This window comes from Staurois parvus, unplaced genomic scaffold (assembly GCF_062004578.1).
Source record: "Staurois parvus isolate SC_StPar_1 unplaced genomic scaffold, SC_StPar_1.0 ptg000230l, whole genome shotgun sequence".
NCBI lineage: Eukaryota > Metazoa > Chordata > Amphibia > Anura > Ranidae > Staurois > Staurois parvus.
This window is the reverse complement of record NW_028318026.1, coordinates 2,551,418-2,572,373: the sequence shown is the minus strand read 5'-3', so window position 1 is coordinate 2,572,373 and position 20,956 is coordinate 2,551,418. Positions and strand designations below refer to the sequence as shown.

At 42.3% G+C, this 20,956-nt stretch overlaps 1 protein-coding gene across 1 annotated transcript in view; it reads right to left on the bottom strand.

Moving 5' to 3' along the window:
* Positions 1-4,207: 4,207 nt before the first annotated feature.
* The window catches only part of PIP4P2 (phosphatidylinositol-4,5-bisphosphate 4-phosphatase 2), a 76,579-nt gene continuing 59,830 nt past the window's right edge, over positions 4,208-20,956 (bottom strand). Inside the window, exons 6-7 of the mRNA XM_089679685.1 lie at positions 13,528-13,618; positions 4,208-10,741 (exon numbers count right to left, since the gene is read on the bottom strand). Coding sequence (XP_089535811.1) covers positions 10,598-10,741; positions 13,528-13,618 — 235 coding nt within the window. The 3' untranslated portion in view covers positions 4,208-10,597. The remainder of the gene's footprint in view (positions 10,742-13,527; positions 13,619-20,956) is intronic.

Genomic DNA, 20,956 nt, shown 5'->3' with positions numbered 1-20,956 from the left:
ACGGGCTCTGCTGTGGTCGAGAAGGGGGGCGGGCTCGTGTGTGCTCGGGCAGAGGGGCGGGCTCGGCTGTGTTTGGGAAGGGTGTGCAGGCTTGGCTGTGTTTGGGAAGGGGGGGCGGGCTTGTGTGTGCTCAGGCGGCTCGGCTGTGCTCGGGCGGGGGGACGGCTCGGCTGTACTCGGGCGGGGGGACGGCTCGGCTGTGTTCAGGAGAAGGGGGCAGACTCGTTTGTGCTGGATCGGGCATGGCTCGACTGTGTTCAGGCGGTGGGGCGGCTTGCCATGCCACTGCCCTGTTTTATCACTGTCAGCTCTAGTGCGGGCGGGGAAAGCACGTGATTGGTTGCCAGGACATCAGCAGTTCTAACAACCAATCAGGTGCTTGTCCCGCCCACAGGCCATGACATTCAGAGGAGGAGGGCGGCAAGGACAGGACTTCTTCCAGCTCGTTCAGCTGCCTGGAGGAATGGCTGGAATGGACCATGAGGTATGGGTCCATTTTTGGGGACCAAATTAAAGAGAATGGGCTCTAGGAACCCTGATGTAAGGTGGGGGACTCTGAAGACCATGATGTATAGGGAGACATTGATGTATTGGGAGAACTTTTGGGACCCTGATGTAACGGAAGAGGGGAACTATGGGGATCCTTATTTAAGGAGGGGGATCTGGGTCTCTGGGGGACCCTGATGTATGGGGAGGGTCTATGGGTGGGGGGACTCTGGAGACCATGATGTAAAGGTGGACCCTGATGTATTGGTGGGGTTTCTAGGGACCCTGATGTAAGTGGTAGGGACTATGGGGACCCATATTTAAGGAGGGGGGCTCTGGGGGACCATAATGTAAAGGAAATGCCTATGGGGACCTTGATATAAGGTGGGGGGGGGGACTCTGGAGACCATGATGTTAAGGACTGACCCTGATGTATTGGGGGAGGGGACTTTTGAGATTCTAATGTAAGGAGGGAGGATACTGGGAAACCTAATTTAAGGAGGGGGATCTGGGGGACCCCGATATAAGGGGATGGGCTATGGGGACTCTGATGCACATAAGGTGGGGGGGGACTCAGGAGACCATGATTTAAAGGGGGGTCCTGATTTATTGGGAGGGTGTTTGGACCCTAATGTTGAGGGGGGACTCCGGGGACCCTGATGCAAGGGAAGTGGTTGTGGGGACCCTCTCCTGTATCCCGTCTGCAGTCTCGGACCGTCTCCTGTATCCTGTCCTCAGTCTCTGACCGTCTCCTGGGGTGGAGCTCTAATAGGAAGAGGTGGAACCTAAAGTGGAAGGGGTGGGGTTTACAGATAAAGGGGCGGGCCCTAAACAGGAAGGGGGGGCAAATTTAGATGGGGGGGGATGGCACGATTTAAGTCTTGCCTAGGGCAACACAAAACCAAAATACACCACTGGGTGTAATCCTGGACTCCCATCTGTCCTTTCACCCCCAAATCCAATCACTGTCCAAATCTTGTAGACTTCACCTCCACAACATCTCCAAGATACGGCCGTTCCTAACCTCGGAAACCACTAAGCAACCTATTCACTCCCTGGTTATATCTTGCCTTGACTATTATAACTCCCTCCTCATTGGCCTACCTCATCGCAGGCTATCCCCTCTTCAGTCTATCATGAATGCTGCTGCCAGACTCATCCACCTTACTAACCGTTCTGTATCTGCCACCCCTCTCTGCCAATCCCTCCACTGGCTTCCCGTTGCCCAACGGATAAAATTCAAAACATTAACAATAACGTATAAAGCCATTTATAACTCTGCCCCAAATTACATCACCGATCTTGTGTCTAAATATCACCCAAACTGTACTCTCCGCTCCTCGCAAGACCTCCTACTCTCTAGCTCCCTTGTCTCCTCCTCCCATGCTCATGTTCAGAGCTTCCCCTATCCTCTGGAACTCTCTACCCCAATTTATCAGACTGTCGCCTACTCTGCTCACTTTTAGGCGATCTCTGAAAACCTCTCTCTTCTGGGAAGCCTATCCTGCCCTCAGCTAATACTGGAATGTTCTACTTTTCCAACCAGTCCACCCCCCCCAGTTACTACCTTTTGTACCACTAGCCCCTCCCTCCTAGATTGTAAGCTCCAAGGAGCAGGATCCTCCTATCCCTCTTGTATTGTTGCTGTATTGTCTCCTGTTATATTGTAAAGTGCTGAGCGAACTGTTGGCGCTATATTATTATTATTATACAGTATTTATAAAGCGCCAATAGTTCGCTCAGCGCTGTACATTACAAAGGGGGACAGAACAATAACAATACAATGCAAAACATGAGGGGGATCGAGGGCCCTGCTCTTTCGAGCTTACAATCTATATAAATCCTGTGTAATAATAATAGAGATAGCAGGCAGCAAGTATAGACATCAAGATCTTGTTTTAAAAACTAACTCCAGACAGATATAATTTTACTGCAATGTACAGATGTGAAGTCAAGCAAAATGTATTTTTATATGCAACTGATGTAAGTACCTGTCAGCCAGTCAGGCTCTGCTGTTGTGCATTAATTTCGGCAGAGAGACCGTGACTCATCTTTGTGCAGTTAGCAGGGTGGGGGGGTGTTATTAGCCAAGCTTTGGTGCTGCTGCAGTGTAGGTATAGGATCTGCCTGTACTGTCTAGACGACAAGATGGGTCACCTGGCCACCTGCACACCATTGCAGGGGGCCAAGACTGAGACATAGGCAGATGATGTGGGCAGTCTTTGATCAGTGCAGTGGGGTAGAACTGGGTAGAGTGTGACCCAAGGAGTCAGTGGCGCAAGGAGGCAACAATGTAGGCTGGGTTTGCACTGAGCTTGTAGACTGTGGGGGTTATTTACTAAAACTGAAGAGTTCAATGTCTGGTGCAGCTCTGCATAGAAGCCAGCTTCCAGGTTTCTTTGTCAAAGCTTAATTGAACAAGATGAAGTTAGAAGCCGGTTGGCTACCATGCACAGCTGTACCAGATTTTGCACTGTCCAATTTTAGTAAATCAACCCCATAGCTTTGGTTCTGAGACTAGAAAATATTGGGTCACCACGATGACCAGGCAACAAACCTTTTCAAATGAAAAGGTCAGCAGCCCACGTGTTTCAATCAGCACAGATTTCCTTCAAGAAGTAAATCAACCCCTGTGTTTCCTATATGCATTGCAAGGATTGACTTTCCAAGTAAGAATTTATGCTTATTGCTTGTTATTACTCACTAATGCCGTGGCATTGACATCTTGAACTTAGCACCACTGTCTGTCTCTAAACCAGTACAAGTGTTGACAATTTAATTCCCAGAATGCCGAGTCACACAGCCATTCGCACTCGAGCACATTCTGACATGTTCTAACTTGCACTCGCCTGGTCGCAGACCAGTTGACTCATTCTTTATGTAGTAGAAGAAATAACACGTGTGTGCGGTGCACTGTTGGTGGAAAGTAAGTGACAGGAATCTAGAGCAGCAGAATAACATCAGATTTTGCGTGAAAACTGGCAAAAGTGTGAGTGAAACTTTTGCTCTGTTACCACAGGCTTATGTTGAACATTCCAAGAAGGAATCAAGTGTTTTTAAATGGCATAGACAGTTTAAGGAGGCGCAGGAAGATGTCGACAATGATGCAAGAAGTGGCTAGTCAAAAAAGCAAAGGACTGATGCAAATGTGGACAGAGTGTGAACCCTCATATGCTCAGATCGAAGATTGAGTGTGCGAAAAATGGTAGAAGAATTGAACATGAACAGGGAAATGGTACAGCAGAATCTTATGGAGGATTTGTGAATGAGAAAAAATTTGCACAAAGATGGTGCCTTGAATCTTGACAGAAGATCAGAAAGAACATGGTCTTCAAATTTCATCCAGTCTATAGGCAAGCAAACGTGTTTCTTTTTTATTCTACAGTTCATTCTGGGAATTAAATTGTTACATCTCATGTACTGTGATTGAAGGGCACTGCGTTGACGTCCTGAACACAGTTTTATCGCAATTTTCCGAACTGAATGAAGACTGAGGATATCTGTCTGCCGTAAGATGTAAAAGCCTGAGCTTTGTTTGCGGGGCAGGCTGGGGGAGGTTTATAATGATACAAATCTGCCTGGGTGATCATATACAAACATTAGCCCACAGGTGGCATTTAAAATTAGAATGCTCTGCTCTGTCAAATGAAGCTTGAAAAAAGAGCAACACTGTTAGAAATATCAATATTAAAAAGAACACAAAACAGGATTCCACACAGTATTTCTATAATAACCTTTATTAGTATTTTTAAAAGATACAAGATAATCCTAAACAAGCGAATAGTAATGTACATTTATCATACAAACAAGTAACATAGGAAATACAATTGTTGTGCTCTGGCACCCTGATAAAATGGCCAAATTATTATGTTTGTATTTAGCTATCCAGATTAAATGGCTAGATTGAGTGAAACAACCACATACATAGTATATAGTATCTGCAATTCTAAATGTTACACTATGGCTCTTGAACAGAATGTGTGACTCCACTTACATAAGCATAATACAGAATGTGCACACTAGTTTCTAACGTTCAAGAAAAGTTACAGGCTGTAATACTGCATATGGTTCTTGTTTTTGGCCAGGATATAAGAAAAAGTATAAAGTACACCTCTACACAGTGGAGGCAGCTACTTGTACACTGAAATAACATTCAATACAGCCTAGCCTTATTATTCACCAACTACCTTATATGAGGGACCCTGCTCCAAATGAAAGAATGCATACCCAGTTTTTGCATTTTGTAACTGTATTATAGGGCAGCAAAATGCTAAGTAAGTAGTATCCATTACTTTTCTTGTTCCTTTATGTCTGTACAGACTTTTGTATCTATGGTTTCTAATGTGCATGTTCAAAATCTCAACATTGCCATGTGGGAATAAGGTTCCCATAAACCTTATATGTGGAAGCTGTACTAATAAGGTACCACAGACCTAAAGTGATGGAACTGTAGAAATAGAGTACCCACAGATCTAACATGAAAGTAAAGTAAAAATAGGGTATCCAGTGACCTACCATGAGGGTAATGTAGAAGTAAGGTACCCACAGACCTAACATGGAAATTGTAAGAATAAGGAACCCTCAGACCTAACATGAGGGAACTGTATAGGTAAAGTACTCACAGATTCTAACATGAGAAAACTGTAGAAATAAGGTACCCACAAATTGGAAAATTGTAGGAATAAGATAGCCACAGGCCTAACATCAGGGGACTGTAGATATGAGGTACACAGACCTGACATGAAGGAACTGTAGAAATTAGGTACTAACAGACCCAACATGAAGGAACTGAAGACGTGAGGTACCTACAGATTCTAACATGAGGGAACTGTAGACATGAGATACCCACAGATTCTTACATTAGCGAACTGGAGAAGTGAGGTACCCACAGACCTAACATGAGGGAACTGTAGAAGTGAGGTACCCACAGATTCTAACATGAGGGAACTGTAGAAGTGAGGTACCCACAGACCTAACATGAGGGAACTGTAGAAGTGATATACCCACAGACCTAACATGAAGGAACTGTAGAAGTGAGGTACTCACAGACCTGACATTAGGGAACTGTAGAAGTGAGGTGCCTACAGATTCCAGCATGAGGGAACTGTAGAAAAAAAGCTAAAGTGGAAATCGTAAGTATAAGTTACCCAAAGCTTTAATTTGCCGGTACAGAAGGTACCCTCAGATTCCATCATGAGAAAACTGTAGGAATAAGGTAACTGCAGGTCTAACATAAGGAAACTGTAGAAATGAGGTATGATGCAGAATTCACATGAGGAAACTGTAGAAATGATGTACCCGTAGAGCAAACATGAGGGAGCTGTAGAAATAAGGTACTCCTAGATTCTAACATGATCTGCACCCAGTCTAGCCAAAAAGGCTCATATATCAGGAAATTGTTTGCTCTACCTAACTTGTCTAGACACCCCTTAGCTGAGTGGTGGTCGGATCTCCTGACAAGTGGTTTAAGTTAATGGGTACATATAAGCTTGCTAATACAAACATTGTACAGTATACAGTTAACAGTGTACAAGCCCATCCCTACATAATAAAGAAGTGAAAAATTATGTGTTAAATAACTGACTACACTCAAATGAACAAAACAGCTTGTGAATACTATGGCTATATATTTTGCTGCCCTGTCTTACAAAATAATATGTACCTGAAAGCCAGAGTTATACTCTACCTCAAAACCGTGGAAACCACAAAGTCAGGACCCACATGGACAGAACTGTTTAATAAGGCAATGCATTTTGGGAATTGTTTTATCAAAGAAAATGTGTTTTGGGGGTCCAAAATCATTGGTAAACATTTGTGATCCCCATAAACTATCCACTGACATGCAACTCTGCTTTAAAAAATTCAACAGCATGATTCACGCCAATTCAGAAAGGCAGTCGGCAAAGTGCAGTCAACCACACAAGTAATCCTAATTCATCTATTTTTGTAGAGCAAAATTTGATTGGCTGAAATGGGTACCTGCATTTTGTACATCATAATTGTTCTCGCTCTTACTAAATAAGGCTTCTCCGTCAAAAATATTGCTGTATCACAACGTGTTTACCTCCGCTGTTATCAAGGTGCACAAATGTTAAATTTCCCCACCCATCTGCTTTGACCAAATAGTGCCATTAATGTTGTCTCCCACAGTACAGAACAAATAGTAGATAAACGGAACCTCCCCAAGCTCCCTAATAGGAAATCATACAAATTCTAATTGGTACATTCCATTATTTGAGAACAATGGCTTTTCTTATTAGTAGAAAAAGAAAACAATATCAAATAACTGACACTTCACATGTAAGCAGATTCCAGCTGCAGCTTAGTTAAAAAGGGACCAACATCAAATTACCCCGCTGGAGTTAAGCGCATAGGCAGCGCAGGTATGATCCCCCCCACACTTCCATCCCCAAAGAAGTTTGAAAAAAAAAAAGACATTTGCCAACATACCTAAACACTGAAATTGTCATGTAGAAAGAAGTTCTACAGAAAAGAACGAGTTCTACATACTGCACTGAGGTCTAATGTTTACAGATAAGACGTGATGAGTATATGGTTATTGCTTCGTATTTAAAGGTGCATTGAAAATATGACCATGTCTTTGAAGAGTTATATTTTAGGAAATTCAGGATCACAGTAGAGATCAATAATAGAAATGTGTAATAAAAATGTCACTTACTGCCTAAAAGAAACCATGCTATGATGGGTTTCCGTAGAATAATGGAAATCCTTTTCAAGTGGAAGTTCAGGCAAACCCTAACTAAGCCCAAAACTAAGATGTGTATGCTCACTTCTTCTGAAGCCACTCCAGTCCGGTCTCCAGTGTGAGAACAGTGACAATGGCTGGAAATGCCTGGGAGATGACGTCACCCATAGACTTATGCCAGCCATACATGGGTCAAAATTCAAAGAATAATCGGCCGATTTTCGCTCTGTTAGTGGGTCAATGGTACCGGCTGATTTTCGTGTTTTCCCCTTTTCGTTGATCGGGCATGTTGGAAAATTCGTGAAAAACGACCAATGTTCCACCAATGTTCGACTTAATGATGGTCAAATCGTATGATCGTTTTTGCGAAAGGAATATGCGCATGAGCCGTGACCTGGAAGGAACAGAAGTTTTGCCTGTTACATGGGGTGAACTTTATGACTTGGTCTGACGATTTTCGAAATCACTGATGGCACCATCGTATTACTGAGCGAACTACGTTTTTGATTTTAGGACAAAAAATCGTTCAGTATTCGACCCATGTATGGCCTGCATTACTATAGGGCATCCATTGTCGGCTGCCCCTCCTGTACATCAAAGCTGCCACTGACAGCTGATCATGGGACCAGTCCGGAGCGACTTCAGCTTAGGTAAGTATACAGATTATTTCTTTAGAGGTTTAGATAGTAGGTTTAGCCATAGTTAGGCTTTGCCTGAAATTCCACTTTAACATCTTGGCGCCGGCCAAATGCAAATGTGTGGCCTCCTGGCGTTTGGGCCTAGACGCTGAGCGGCCGCACATTTGCGTTCTATTTAAAAAAACGTGCTGAGAGCGCACGCCCTGCGTGCTCCCAGCACACATGTCCGGTACTCACGGAAAGGTCCCGATCTCCTCTTTCGATTGGGACCTTTCCCGATCATGTGACGGCGTGTCACGGCAGTCACCTGACCCTAAACCCCGCCCCACCTCCCAGCTTCTGAAACCCTTAAAGGGCCAGGAGGCACCGACGCCAATGGGTTAAAAAATAAGAACCTATGAAGAAAGAAGCACGAGCACATCCATCATCATGACTTATTTTTGTAGCCTTGTGCTCCATGGTTTCCCTATAAAGCAGTTCAGAGATTTGTTCACAAACTAGTAAATCATTAACCCAAAAAGAATCATTTGTACATCAAGTGTTAGGTGTCAGGTCTCACTATCCTTCTCCCATTTGGCAGTGCTAATGCCTCATGACTGGCACAGTGCTGTCACATGGAAGCAGGTAAGAGGACCATCACCCTGTGTAAGCTCCAGCAAGTCAGTTTGGAGCTTGCACTGGGCTATCTTTCCATGGCCCTAGTGGGTGAACAGATCAGTGTGGGAGCGTATAAAGGAGAGTACGTGGTGCTTGGGTGGGGGGTGTTAATTGTTCCCTTTACCTTGTTCTTCAAGGGCCATGGAAAGGCTCAAATTAAAGTATGTACAAATATGTCAGTTTTTGTGATGTATCCATATACTGTATTTTAGTATCACAAAATACGTAGCTAGTTTTGTTAAAAGATCGTGAAAAATGATCCATGAACAAACAAATCCAGATATCTGAAAAGTTTGCTTTTACAATGGAATGGTTAACTTTATAATCTGCAATAAGGGAAATCCCAATATTGGTTTGATCGGCTGCTGTAGGCAACATTACCATTTTCATTACACATTGGATTTTATATATTTCATGAACTTGTCCCTTTAACTATGATTTTTTAGGGAATCAAGATAATATTTTTCTTAAAGAGTGTGCTGAAGTAAAAATTTTAAATGCACATCATTGATCTGGCAATACAAATGATCGAATTGTTTTGATACGTGCTATCTGATATAATCAATGAAATTTAAAACCGGATTCTCCAATACAGGTTGGAAAATAACAGTTAGAATCTGACTGATTATTAGGAGAAAACACTTAAAATTTTACATTGTTTAAGCTTGTATGTCTAACCCTGGGTGCTGGTGGATATCCTGAATTTCATATTGGTAAAGAAATCCCGTACAGAGGAAAACATGGGGACGTCCACTACCAACCTCTTTTTGAAAGTGCCAGATGACTAGCTGCCTTTAGCCTTGGTATTTTTGGACGCAAAGACTTGAAGTGATGGTGCAGCAAGCAAAGTTACAACTCCTGATTGGCATACATAGTGGTTGATATACTAAAACTGGAGAGTGCAAAATCTGGTGCAGCTTGGTATAGAGACCAATCAGCTGCCAGTTTTTGTTTTGTCAAAGCTTAATTGAACAGGCTGAAGTTAGAAGCTGATTGGCTGCCATGCACAGCTGTGCCAGATTTAGTAAATCAACCCCATAGTTTTGGTTCTGAGACTAGAAATGATTGGGTCAGCATAACCAGCCAACAAACCTTTATAAAAGAAGAGGTCAGCAGCCCACATATTCTCTCAGCACAGGATTTCCTTCAAGAAGAGCTACAATTTTTCTTATCCAATTAGTGCCCATCACAATGCACCTTTAATACAAGCTGCTGCAATGCAATTTATTAATAAGACAAACAGTGGGATTAGGTCACTGTAAAAAATGAAATGCTGATTTTGTACAATATAGCTCAAGGAATGGCACATAAAGAAAAAAAATGAGCATTTACAATATAACCCACTGGTTTTGCAATGCAAAAAGACAGATGCCTGAACATGTAAATAAAGCTTAGGGATCTAGCAGCAAAGACAAAACTAATTTGCATATTATGTAGTGCAATGGGTATTTAACACATGTCTCTTACCAAATATCACCCCTCCCCCAATGAATATGGTTGGACGATACAGATTTGGGCACACTGAACTGGGGTCTAATCATGGCCTGCTACAACATAGCAGGGATATGCTAGAATCTCTTAGTAATTAACAGCAACAGCATAATGGGGGAGATTTGCTAAAACTGGTGCACACAGAATCTGGTGCAGCTGTGCACAATAATCAGCTTCCAGGTTTTATTATCAAAGCCTAATTGAACAAGCTGATGTTAAAAGCTGATTGATTACTACGCACAGTTGCACCAGATTATGCGTGCACCAGTTTTAGTAAATCTCCCCCAGTGTGTCCAAATCTGAGCATTATAAAGAAAGTCCAATCCTGGCAGAACGGTCTGCAAAGCTGCAGCTCCATGTCACTAAGTCACATCCTACACCTTTGATCATCTAGGTGCTCATAACCAAAGAATACACACTGCAGTAGTTTGCAACACATTCCCGAGGTGCAGCAGTGCAGACTGGGCTTCTGAAGGTCAAGGGCGGACATTCCCATAAAGCAGTTCAGTGGCTGAAAGGTCCTATTCTGTGTGAAATCAGCCACAGAGTTGTTAAGACTGCTAATACCCAGAATCATTCGCCATAAATAACACACTATAATATTCTATTATCAACAGGTCTATGCAAAGGTGTGCTCTGGATAGCTAACTTTTATGGCTCCCCAGTAACAGGCCCGAATAAGACAAACTAAGCCTAAAAGATAGGCAACCGCCCAGGAGACATATGTTGCACGGAAATGCCTGGCAAAATCTTGTGTGCCAACCTGGGAAAGAAGCAGAGAAGAAAGTCATTAACTGCAGTAGTATTTTCATGCATTTTAACTGTTAATTTGTGCATTATATCTGTTAAAACAAAAAAGATCTTGACACTAAAGCTTGGTCATACACAGACAGAAATTCTGCCAGATCAGCATGAACTAGCTGAATTTCCATCAGTTTGTGGCTGTCCATGCTTGACAAAAGTTGATCATTTGACTTTTGTACATGGTGGAGAACTTTTCTCGATCAGCAACTGCAGCCAATCGTTTGCAGCCACTGATCAGTGTATTCTGGACAGCAGTGGGAGCCACTGTCAGAATACAATGTCCTGGTGGCAGGGTGATGGGTTCATACAGCCACCCTTGCTGAGTGGACAAAAAAAAAAAAAAAAGCGAAAAGTGCATGGACAGCTTAACCGCTTCCATACAGGGCACTTTTACCCCCTTCCTGCCCAGGCCATTTTTCAGGTTTCAGCGCTCTCACAATTTGAATTGCAATTGCGCGGTCATACAACACTGTACCCAAACTAAAAATTTATAATTTTCTTCACACAACTAGAGCTTTCTTTTGGTGGTATTTAATTAACACTGGGCTTTTTATTTTTTGCTAAATTAACAAAAAAAGACCACAAATTGTGAAAAAAAAAAACCACATTTTTCTTTGTTTCTGTTATAAAAGTTTGCAAATAATTGTTCTTCATAAATTTAGGCCAAGATGTGTTCTGCTACATGTCTGAAAATAACCCAAATTAGTATTTATTATTTAATCAGTAGGAAAGTTTTAGAGTTCACAAACTATAGGATATATCTGAAAATTGATCAATCCTGAAGTAGTGACGGCCAATCTAATTTCTTGAGGTCCAAGAATGTCAGAACGGTACAGATATCCCCCAAATGACCCCTTTTTGCAAAGTAGACAGTCCGACGTACTTCATAAGAGGCATGGCGAGTTTTTTGAAGTTGTAATTATTTTGTAATAATTTTTCGGAAAATTAAAAAAAAATGTCATTATTTATTTTTTTACATACTGTCACCAGTGCAGTACAGCGTCATCATATAACTGGCATGGCAGTGATCAGGGACACTGACTGGTGACAGTATGAAAAAAAATATATAATTTTTTTTAATTTTTGTATTAGTTTTAATTTTTTTCCTCTTTTTTTAAGATTTTTTTTTTCATATTTCACTATGACCAAAGTGGTATAATGTTACCATAGTAACATTGTACTACTTTGGGGAAGTGATCAATATTTTTTTGTTTTTCACAATTTGCTTATAGCAAAGAATTACTTTGCTATAAGCAAGCATTTACCTGAATGACATTGATTTATTCAGGGTTTTTTTTTTGTGCTTAGCTATGATTTGGCCACTGCTAATCACATGACACAGCTGGGCTGTGATTAGCCCAGCTTGTGCATGTGATCGCTGTAACCATTCACAGCTAGTATACAATGGATGGCATGAAAGGAAGCAATCCATTGTATACAACTGTCATGTGACCTGCTGTGATTGGTCACAGCAGGTCACATGGTACTGGAAACGGGCCCGATACACAGATCTGTCATCGGCCGTGTCCGAGGTACACGGCCGGTGACAGATCGCGCCGCAGAACAGCCCTGCAGGCAGGCTAACTGCGCATGCCTAAAAGGACGCCATATGGCGTCCACCCGGAGGGACGAGCTGCTCGCCTGGCCGCATTTGTGCTACTGGCCGGGCGGGAACATGTTAACGAATTGAAATAAATCTGCCTGCAGATAAGTGCAGAACATAGGCATAATAAGGCTTTTCTTCCTGGAGCCCCTAGAGTTTTTATACAAATACCAAGCAATACCATGCCTTCAAGATGACCTGGCAATACCATATTCCATAACTTTCTATCCCTATGACACCCCTTTAAGCAGGGCAAAACACACCAATAAAATTGTGAGCTGTAATTATTATGTTGGCCACACCCATATTACTATGATCAATTAATCATTTGCTGCAACTTAATTGATAAATTTAATTTAAATTTACAAAAAACAGAGATCCTGTGCCCCATGTTAATTAATTTAAAGAGTTCTTGATGAATTAATGTTTTCACAGTCCATGGCCACATTTTATTGCTTCTGATAGCTGGACCTGTGTTTGTGCCGGAAAACAATGGAGCTGTATTAGGGCTCGTTCACACTTGACTGTTTTTCCAACTCTTGCCAAACGCCCCTATAGCATTTGACAAGCGTTGGTCCGGCGTTTGCACACAGTGTGGCTTGGGCCCGTTTCCTGCTCCCTCATCACTGGATTAGACTGACAGCAGCAGGAACCAATGGCTCTCACTGCTCTACTCAGTCCAGTGAGGACAGAGAGACAGGCAATGTTGCTACTCTTGGGCACAGTGCTGGATCAAGATTGGGCTCAGGAAAGTATTTGGGGGGTGATGGGTGGTAGTTGACAATAGAAATTTTTTTTTACCTTGATGCAGAGAATGCAATAAGGTCTAAAAAAAAAGCTTCAGCCTTTACGACCACTTTAAACCTTAACAGCTGTGTAATCAAACTCAATTTCTTATACAAAAATAATCAATGCTAAAACTATCAATTCTTGTAGTTTTGAAAGCATGTTATTCAAAAACGGTTATCAAATAAATTCCAAAATTATTTAGTTGATAAATTATCATGTAAACACAGTGGACAGACTTCCTTGCAGTAAATTGTAATGGCACTCTTTCAAGTACCAGTCCTTCTCATGAATTAAAAATTTACAAGAAAGAAGCCTTTGAGAGAAGGAAAACAAACAGTAAATGACTCACTTACCGTTAGTCCAACACCAATAAAAATGCAGATCATTCCCATTGTAATATAGGCACAACAGCGTCGGCGGGGAAGGGCACTTCCTACAGATGATCTGTGAGCACAAGTAGAAAAGAAAATTATTTTTTCATAACGCATCCCATAAACCTCTCTCAGATGCTCAGAGCTGTAATTTTTTTGTCACCATGTTGTCAAAAAAAATTAAGATTTTTTTTACCGAAAGATGTCAATTTAATAAGATATTTTTCACATACAGCATAGGTATACTTACAATTACACCCCAAAACATATTCTGATACTCCTGCCAGATATGGGGATACCACATGTGTGAGACTTCTTCACAGTGTAGAGGGACCAAAAATCCTTTCAAGGAGCATAAATTACACATCTAATTTCCCGAATGCTTAGTGTATTTCTCCTGTCCTGGTGCTTCAGGGGCTCAAGAAACACCGCAGAAAAAGGTTTTTTATTTTTGAAAATGCAAGACAAACTAAAAAGGTTTTTTTTTTTTTTTTACAAAATTTGTGAATTAATAAGATATTTTTAAACACAGAGCATGAGCATACTTAATATTACACCCCAAAACACATTCTACTACTCTTACCAATGATGGTGATACCAATTTTTTTTTTTTTTTTTGAACAAACTAGTCACATAGAGCATCTTTAGGCGTTCAAGGGGCATAAATTACACATCTAATTTCCTGACTGCCTATCACTTTTTTGGGGGGCCCTGAAGCACCAGGACAGTGTAAACATGCACAAAATAACCATATTTTGGAAAGAAAGAGCACCCCAAGGTTTTTTCTAAGAGGCATGGCAAGTCTTTTGAGACTTTTTTTGCCACAGGTTTTTGGAAAATGTGAAAAATGAAAATTACTTATTTATTCTTACACAAAGTTGTCAATAATAATAAAATATTTTTCACACACATCATGGGCATACTTAGAATTTCACCCCATAACACATATTCCTCCCAAGTATGTGATACCACGTGTGAGATTTTTTTCAGTGTTAGGACTGATTGTGTACCAGACATTGTATCTTGTGTATCACACAAATCAACTAGTTGTATCAAAAACAGTGTACTGCAATGGTTGGCTCTGTACAAGTGGTCAGGGAGTATACCTTAGTGTAGCATCACCTATAGCAGTCCCTATCAGGGTCGGACTGACAACTCATGGGGCCCCTGGGCAATAGGGGATCACGGGGCCCCTATGTTCTTGCCAAAATCAAAAAAGCCTATGAATAAAAAAAAAAGGTACCAGGGGCATCTCATGGGGCCCCCTACTGACCCCAGGCCCTCGGGCAGTGCCCGAGTTTCCAAATGGTCAGTCTGCCCCTGGTCCCCATTCCTTCAAGCCTAGCCTACTAAAATGCCACGTTCACTGGCCACAGTTAATTTTTTTTAATATTGTTTTCTTTTACTCACTTTCATTGTTCTATGCAGTTCGGGCACATGAATGCATAAATCACAAGAATTCAGTGTGCTTCCATGCCTGGGAGTCACAGGCAATGCCTTACAGCTGTGGCCAGGTAATTAAATGACAGGCTGTTAGGTGCCGTGGCGAACAGTTCATGTCAAGGACTGCTCATCCTTCCTTGTATGCCTGTAACCACTTAGACATGCAGTTACAGGCATACAGCTGCAGCATCTGACAGCTTGTCACTAACCTGTACAGGCTGCTAGTCGCAGATGTACACCAACATCTGTGACTTCCATGTACAAAAATATGAGTTTTTGCACCCAAGTGCATGAGCCGTTACAGTGGCAGTAGTTAGAGTAGATGCCATCCCAAACTGAAAGATATATAATGTGCTAAAGCATTGTGTATCATACACAATTATTTTTTTTTTCACTACTTTTCAATTTTTCTCCTGCAGTAACTTCCTGTCTACAAGCATGCATTCCAACAACTGCTTCATGTCATATCTTAGGAGGGGCTTTGTGAAGATGACAACAGTGAACCATACCTTAACAGGTATTTATTTTATGAAAACCTCAGTTTTAAACATAATGAATATTATATTTTAAATTCAATCAACATTCCAAGAAAAAGAATAGAAAATATGTGGGACCTTAAAAAGGTGTTCTAGTTCCCTCAGGAGAATATACTCACAATGCACATAGTCTGGCTGAAAAAAAAGACAAAAGTCCATCCAGTTCAACCATGAAAAAAAAAAGTTATCCTATACCCACTGTTGATCCAGAGGAAGACAAGAAAAAAAACAGCAAAGCATGATCCAACTTGCTCCTGCTGGGAAAAAACGTCCTTCCTGATCCCGAGAGGCAATCGGATATTCCCTGGATGGAACCACACACAAAGACTAGGGGGTGGCACGACATGGAGGGAAGAAAACCACTTCAAACAGAGAATAATGACCTCAATCTGATGTCAAAATCATTGAGGTGGACAGTCTTCTGGTAATTTGCATAGCAACCCTCTAATAAATGGCAAGATCTTAAAAACTGAAATGGCTGGTTGAATACTTTAAACAGGTTTATATATGTGTAAAGATGTGTGGGATCAGTCCCTAGATGGTGCAAATGGGAATCCTACTGCAGACCGAGGAACATGTTTCAATCTGTCATGACTCCAGCTCACTTAAAGGCAATGATTCAAATTAAAAAAATATATATATATATACATATACACATATACAAACACGCATATACATACAGTGCTCAGCATGAATGAGCACACCCAAACAGGTTTGTCAGAAAACCTTTCCTTTCCAAATCAACATTTTCTATGGGACACTATACTACAAAATACTCCCACAACTGCGGCCCACTGATTGCAAACAAGATGTTAATTTGCACACTATTTTTCCTAACGAATGCATTCACGACTCTGTTGCAAAAATGAATACACCCCAATGAAAGTCTTAAGAGCAAAGCTAAATTTTAAACAAGTCCTAATTAACAAGAATTCAGCTACAGGTGATTCTCAACAGGTGTGCAACAGACAGTTAATTATAAAAGGGCGTTACTTAAAGAAAACCGCTTCCCATTTCATGCTGTCAGCAATGGCACCACATGGAAGAAAAAATGTCACAAGGCAGGAGAATGAAAATAATTGCTTTGCACAAGAAAGGTAAAGGCTATAAGAAGATCAACACATTTTTACTTGTCAGAATACGGTAGCAAAAGTGATACAAAAATTTAACAAGGATGGAACTTCAACAATCTCACAGAGATGTCCAGGCCATCCACAAAAGTTAACACCTCGACAGGAGTGTCTTCTGATGAGAAGGGTTGAAGAAAATTGCCATGCAAGTTCACTGCAGTTAGCTAAAGATGCAGAAAGCGAAACTGGGGTGATTGTTTCTCATGACTCAATACAACGTACACTGCTGGGGAATGGCATGCATGCATGCATATCATCCCCAAAAGAAGCCTTTCCTAAAGCCCACACACAAAGTCTGTCTAGAATTTGTCAGGGCCCATGCTGAAAAAGAAGAAGACTACTGGGACTCTGTACTCTGGAGTGATGAGTCAATGATAAATGTTTTTGGAACGGATGGCTCCAAAACGTTATGGTTTCGCAAAGGTGAGGCGTAGAAAGAAAAATGCATGGTGCCTACAGTGAAACATGGTGCTGGCAGTGTCCTTCTGTGGGGCTGCATGAGTGCTGTTGGTGTCAGGGAATTGCATTTCTTTGATGGTATCATGAATTCACAGATGTACTGCTCTATATTGAAAGAGAAGATGCTACCATTACACCGTGCCCTTGGTCGTCGTGCACTTTTTCAATATGACAATGATCCAAAACACACATCTAAGGCCACTGCTGCATTTCTGGAGAAGAACAGGGTGAAAGTGATTCAGTGGCCAAGTATGTCTCCTGATCTTAACCCAATCAATTTTGAAGAGACAATTTGAAAATCACTCTCCATTCAGCATCCAAGCTCTACAAGAGGTCATTCTTGAAGAATGGAAAAAAGATAGATGTTGTAATATGTCGCCAACTAGTTCATTCCATGTCTAGAAGACTTGGTGCTTTCCTTACAAATCATGGAGATGAAACAAAATACTAGATGTAGTAGATGTCGGACGAGAAGGCCTGGCTTGCTGTATCAGCTCTAATTAATCCCAAAGGTGAAGTCAGGACTCTGTGCATGCCCATCAAGTTCCTCCACCCCAAACTCGCTCTTCCATGTCATGATGGACCTTGCTTTGTGCACTGGTGTGCATTCATGTTGGAACAGGGCCATCCCCAAACTGTTCCCACAAAGTTGGGAGCATGAAAATGGCCACAATGTCTTGGTATGCTGACTCCTTAAGAGTTCCCTTCACTGGAACTAAGGGGCCAAGCCCAACCCCTGATAAACAACCCCACACCATAATTCCGCCTCCACCAAACTTTACACTTGGCACAATGCAGTCAGGTGAGAGCTGTTCTCCTGGCAACCACCAAACCCAGACACAACCTTTGGATTGCCAGAGAGAAGCGTGATTCATCACACGTCCACTCTTGACCTGGCTGGTTGCTACTGGAAAGTCCCTTTTAGGGACCAAGACGAGACTACCTTTATGACCTTTATCCTTGGGACTATTCAAATTTAATTGTATGCTTTTCGGCCTATGCAACACCCAGAGCAACTTCCAATGTAAACTTAGGGTAAATGCTGTTATGTGATCTCCACCTTAAACTGTCTCCTTGCTATGCACTGACTTTCTGCCAAACTCAGGATAATTAGTGTTATATCTTTCTGTCGGTTTGTGGTGATTATCACCTCCTTTTTCCTTCTGTGATCAGAGAATCAATCATCTTTTATGACTTTGGCCTGTGTCTGGTCTGGTTTTGACCAACCTCCCCCCAAATTCATGTGACCCTTATCAGTTCCTAATTGGGGTGGAGAAAAGTTGCTCATTTGATTATCTCCCTATAAATTTACACCAGCTTATGGGGGAGGGGAAAAATTGCAGATGGGGGCATTGTCCTGCATGGGTGCATTTTCTGCTGGAGTGCAAAACAGCAGTTGAACACAGCAGTTTAACTAAAGCAGGATAACTCAAGCAGCAGGAAGATACAGCAAAGAACTCTGCTGCAAAAGCAAACACCCTGGGAAACATCTCCTACAAGTTTGATTCCCACACCATGTACCTTTTAAAATGCCCCCTCTACTCCTCCTTTTCATATTACTATCCTCTGCTCTCAAAATCTCCTTTCTTTACCCCTTTGCTCCACACCAAAACTTATACATAATCACACTGAGGTCTACCATCTCCCTACTATTGCTCTCATCACCTCCTGCTAATACTTTACTCACCTGTTGACCCAAACACCAGGACAGGAAGGCATGTGCACTCATATACATCCCGCTCCCATCTTACTTTCCTCACCCTCCATCTCCTAACCTCTGGGAATATCTCCCCAAACCCTGGTCCTCCAGTAACTCACCCCTACACCAGGCACCCTCCTTCCTCTGGGATTAGCCGCAATCCACTCAATTTAATCTCAATCCCCATGCTCCTAGAAACCACCCTCCCTTTTTCATGTGCACTCTGGAATGCCCGCTCTGTCTGTAATAAGCTCACCTCTGTCCATGACCTATTAGTCCCCCACTCCCTTAACCTACTAGCATTTACAGAAACATGGCTTCAAGCTTCAGATTCTGTTTCTCCCGCAGCACTTTCCTATGGAGGCTTTTCTCTGGACCCACTCACCCAGCCCCAGTGGTAGTAAAGGAGGTGGAGTTGGTTTGCTTCTATCCCCACTGAGCACCTTTCAAGTCCTCCCTAACCCTTCATCTCTATCCTACTCTTCTTTCAAGACTCACTGTATTTGGCTGTTTTCTTCCATTTCTCTGAGGATTGCAGTGATGTACCGGCCTCCTGGACCTGCTTCGCCCTCTTTCTTGATGACTTCTGCTTGGCTACCCTACTTTCTCTCCTCTGAAATACCCACTATCATTCTTGGGATGTTGCTGGGTTGTTCACATTAATGAGGATGTTAAAATCACAACTCTTCAACCTAACCTCATCTTTTGCCTTAACACAATGGATACAGTCCTCCACTCACTCTGATGGGAAAACATTAGACCTCCTATCTTTGCACTCCCTACAACCTCTCAAACACCTCCTTTCCTCTTTCTGATCACAATCTCATCACCTTTACAGTATTCTTGTCTTCAAACACTTCTCCCCCCAAGCAGCAAACAATTACCCGCAGAAACCTTCAAAACTTAAACCTTTTTCTTTTCCACTTTGCAACTGGCCTCTATGACAGAATCTCTCTCCTGACCTAGCCACTACTGTCTACAACAGTTTGCTTTAATCCACACTAGACTCACTTGCTCCTCTACACAAAGTAATCAGGCCCCAACCCTTACCACCGTGGCAGACTGACAACACCAGAAATCTTAAGCGACATAGTCGTGCGCTGGAGAGATTGTGGCATAAAACCAAATCTCACCAAGCATTCACCCTATATAAATCTGCTTTCTTAACATACAATTCCTCCCTCCCTGCTGCCAAACAAGCCTACTCTGTCACTCTTATTAATATCTTGTCATCCAGTACTCGTCATCTGTGCTCTACTTTTAACTCTCTACTTTCTCCATCTCCACCAAGTAACTCACTCACTACTTACGAGATTGCAGATCAATTCAAAAACAATATTGATGCAATTTGTAGGGGCATCTCCGCTACACAAAAATCTAACCCACTTAGCATACCTTATACTAAACCTCCCTCAACAATTTCCTCTTTTGACCTTGCTACTACTGAAGAGGTCACTAATGTTTTCTCAGAAGCGCGTCTCACCGCGTGCCCCCTGGATCCTGTCCCCTCGCAACTACTATGGTCACCCTCTTTTTCTGTCCTATGCTCCCTCACATCTTCAATCTCTCGCTCTCGAATGGTACCTTCCCCACCCTTCTAAAGCATGCACAAATCACTCCCATACTTAAAAATCCCTCGCTGGACCCCACCAACCTGAACAACTTAAGACCCATCTCCCTGCTCCCGTTTACCTCTAAAAACTCTTAGAACGCTTAGGTCTACACTCGCCTGAGCTCCTACCTCACTGACAACAACCTTCTTGACCCTTTACAGTCTGGCTTTCACTCACTACACTCCACTAAAACTGCCCTACTAAAACTCACTAATGATTTACTAACTGCTAAAACCAATGGCCAAAACTCCTTACTCTTACTACTTGACCTTTCTGCGGCTTTCGATACTGTTGACCATCCCCTCCTCAAAAAATTCTACTCTCTTGGCCTCCGAGACTCTGCTCTCTCCTGGTTCTCCTCCTACCTATCGCAGCGCTCCATCAGCATTACCTGTCTCCTCCTCACCATTTCCTCTTTCTGTAGGGGTCCCTCAAGGTTCTGTCCTTGGACCCCTTCTCTTCTACATCTACACCTCCTCCCTTGGTCGCTTGATAAACTCCCATGGCTTTAAGTACCACCTTTATGCTGAT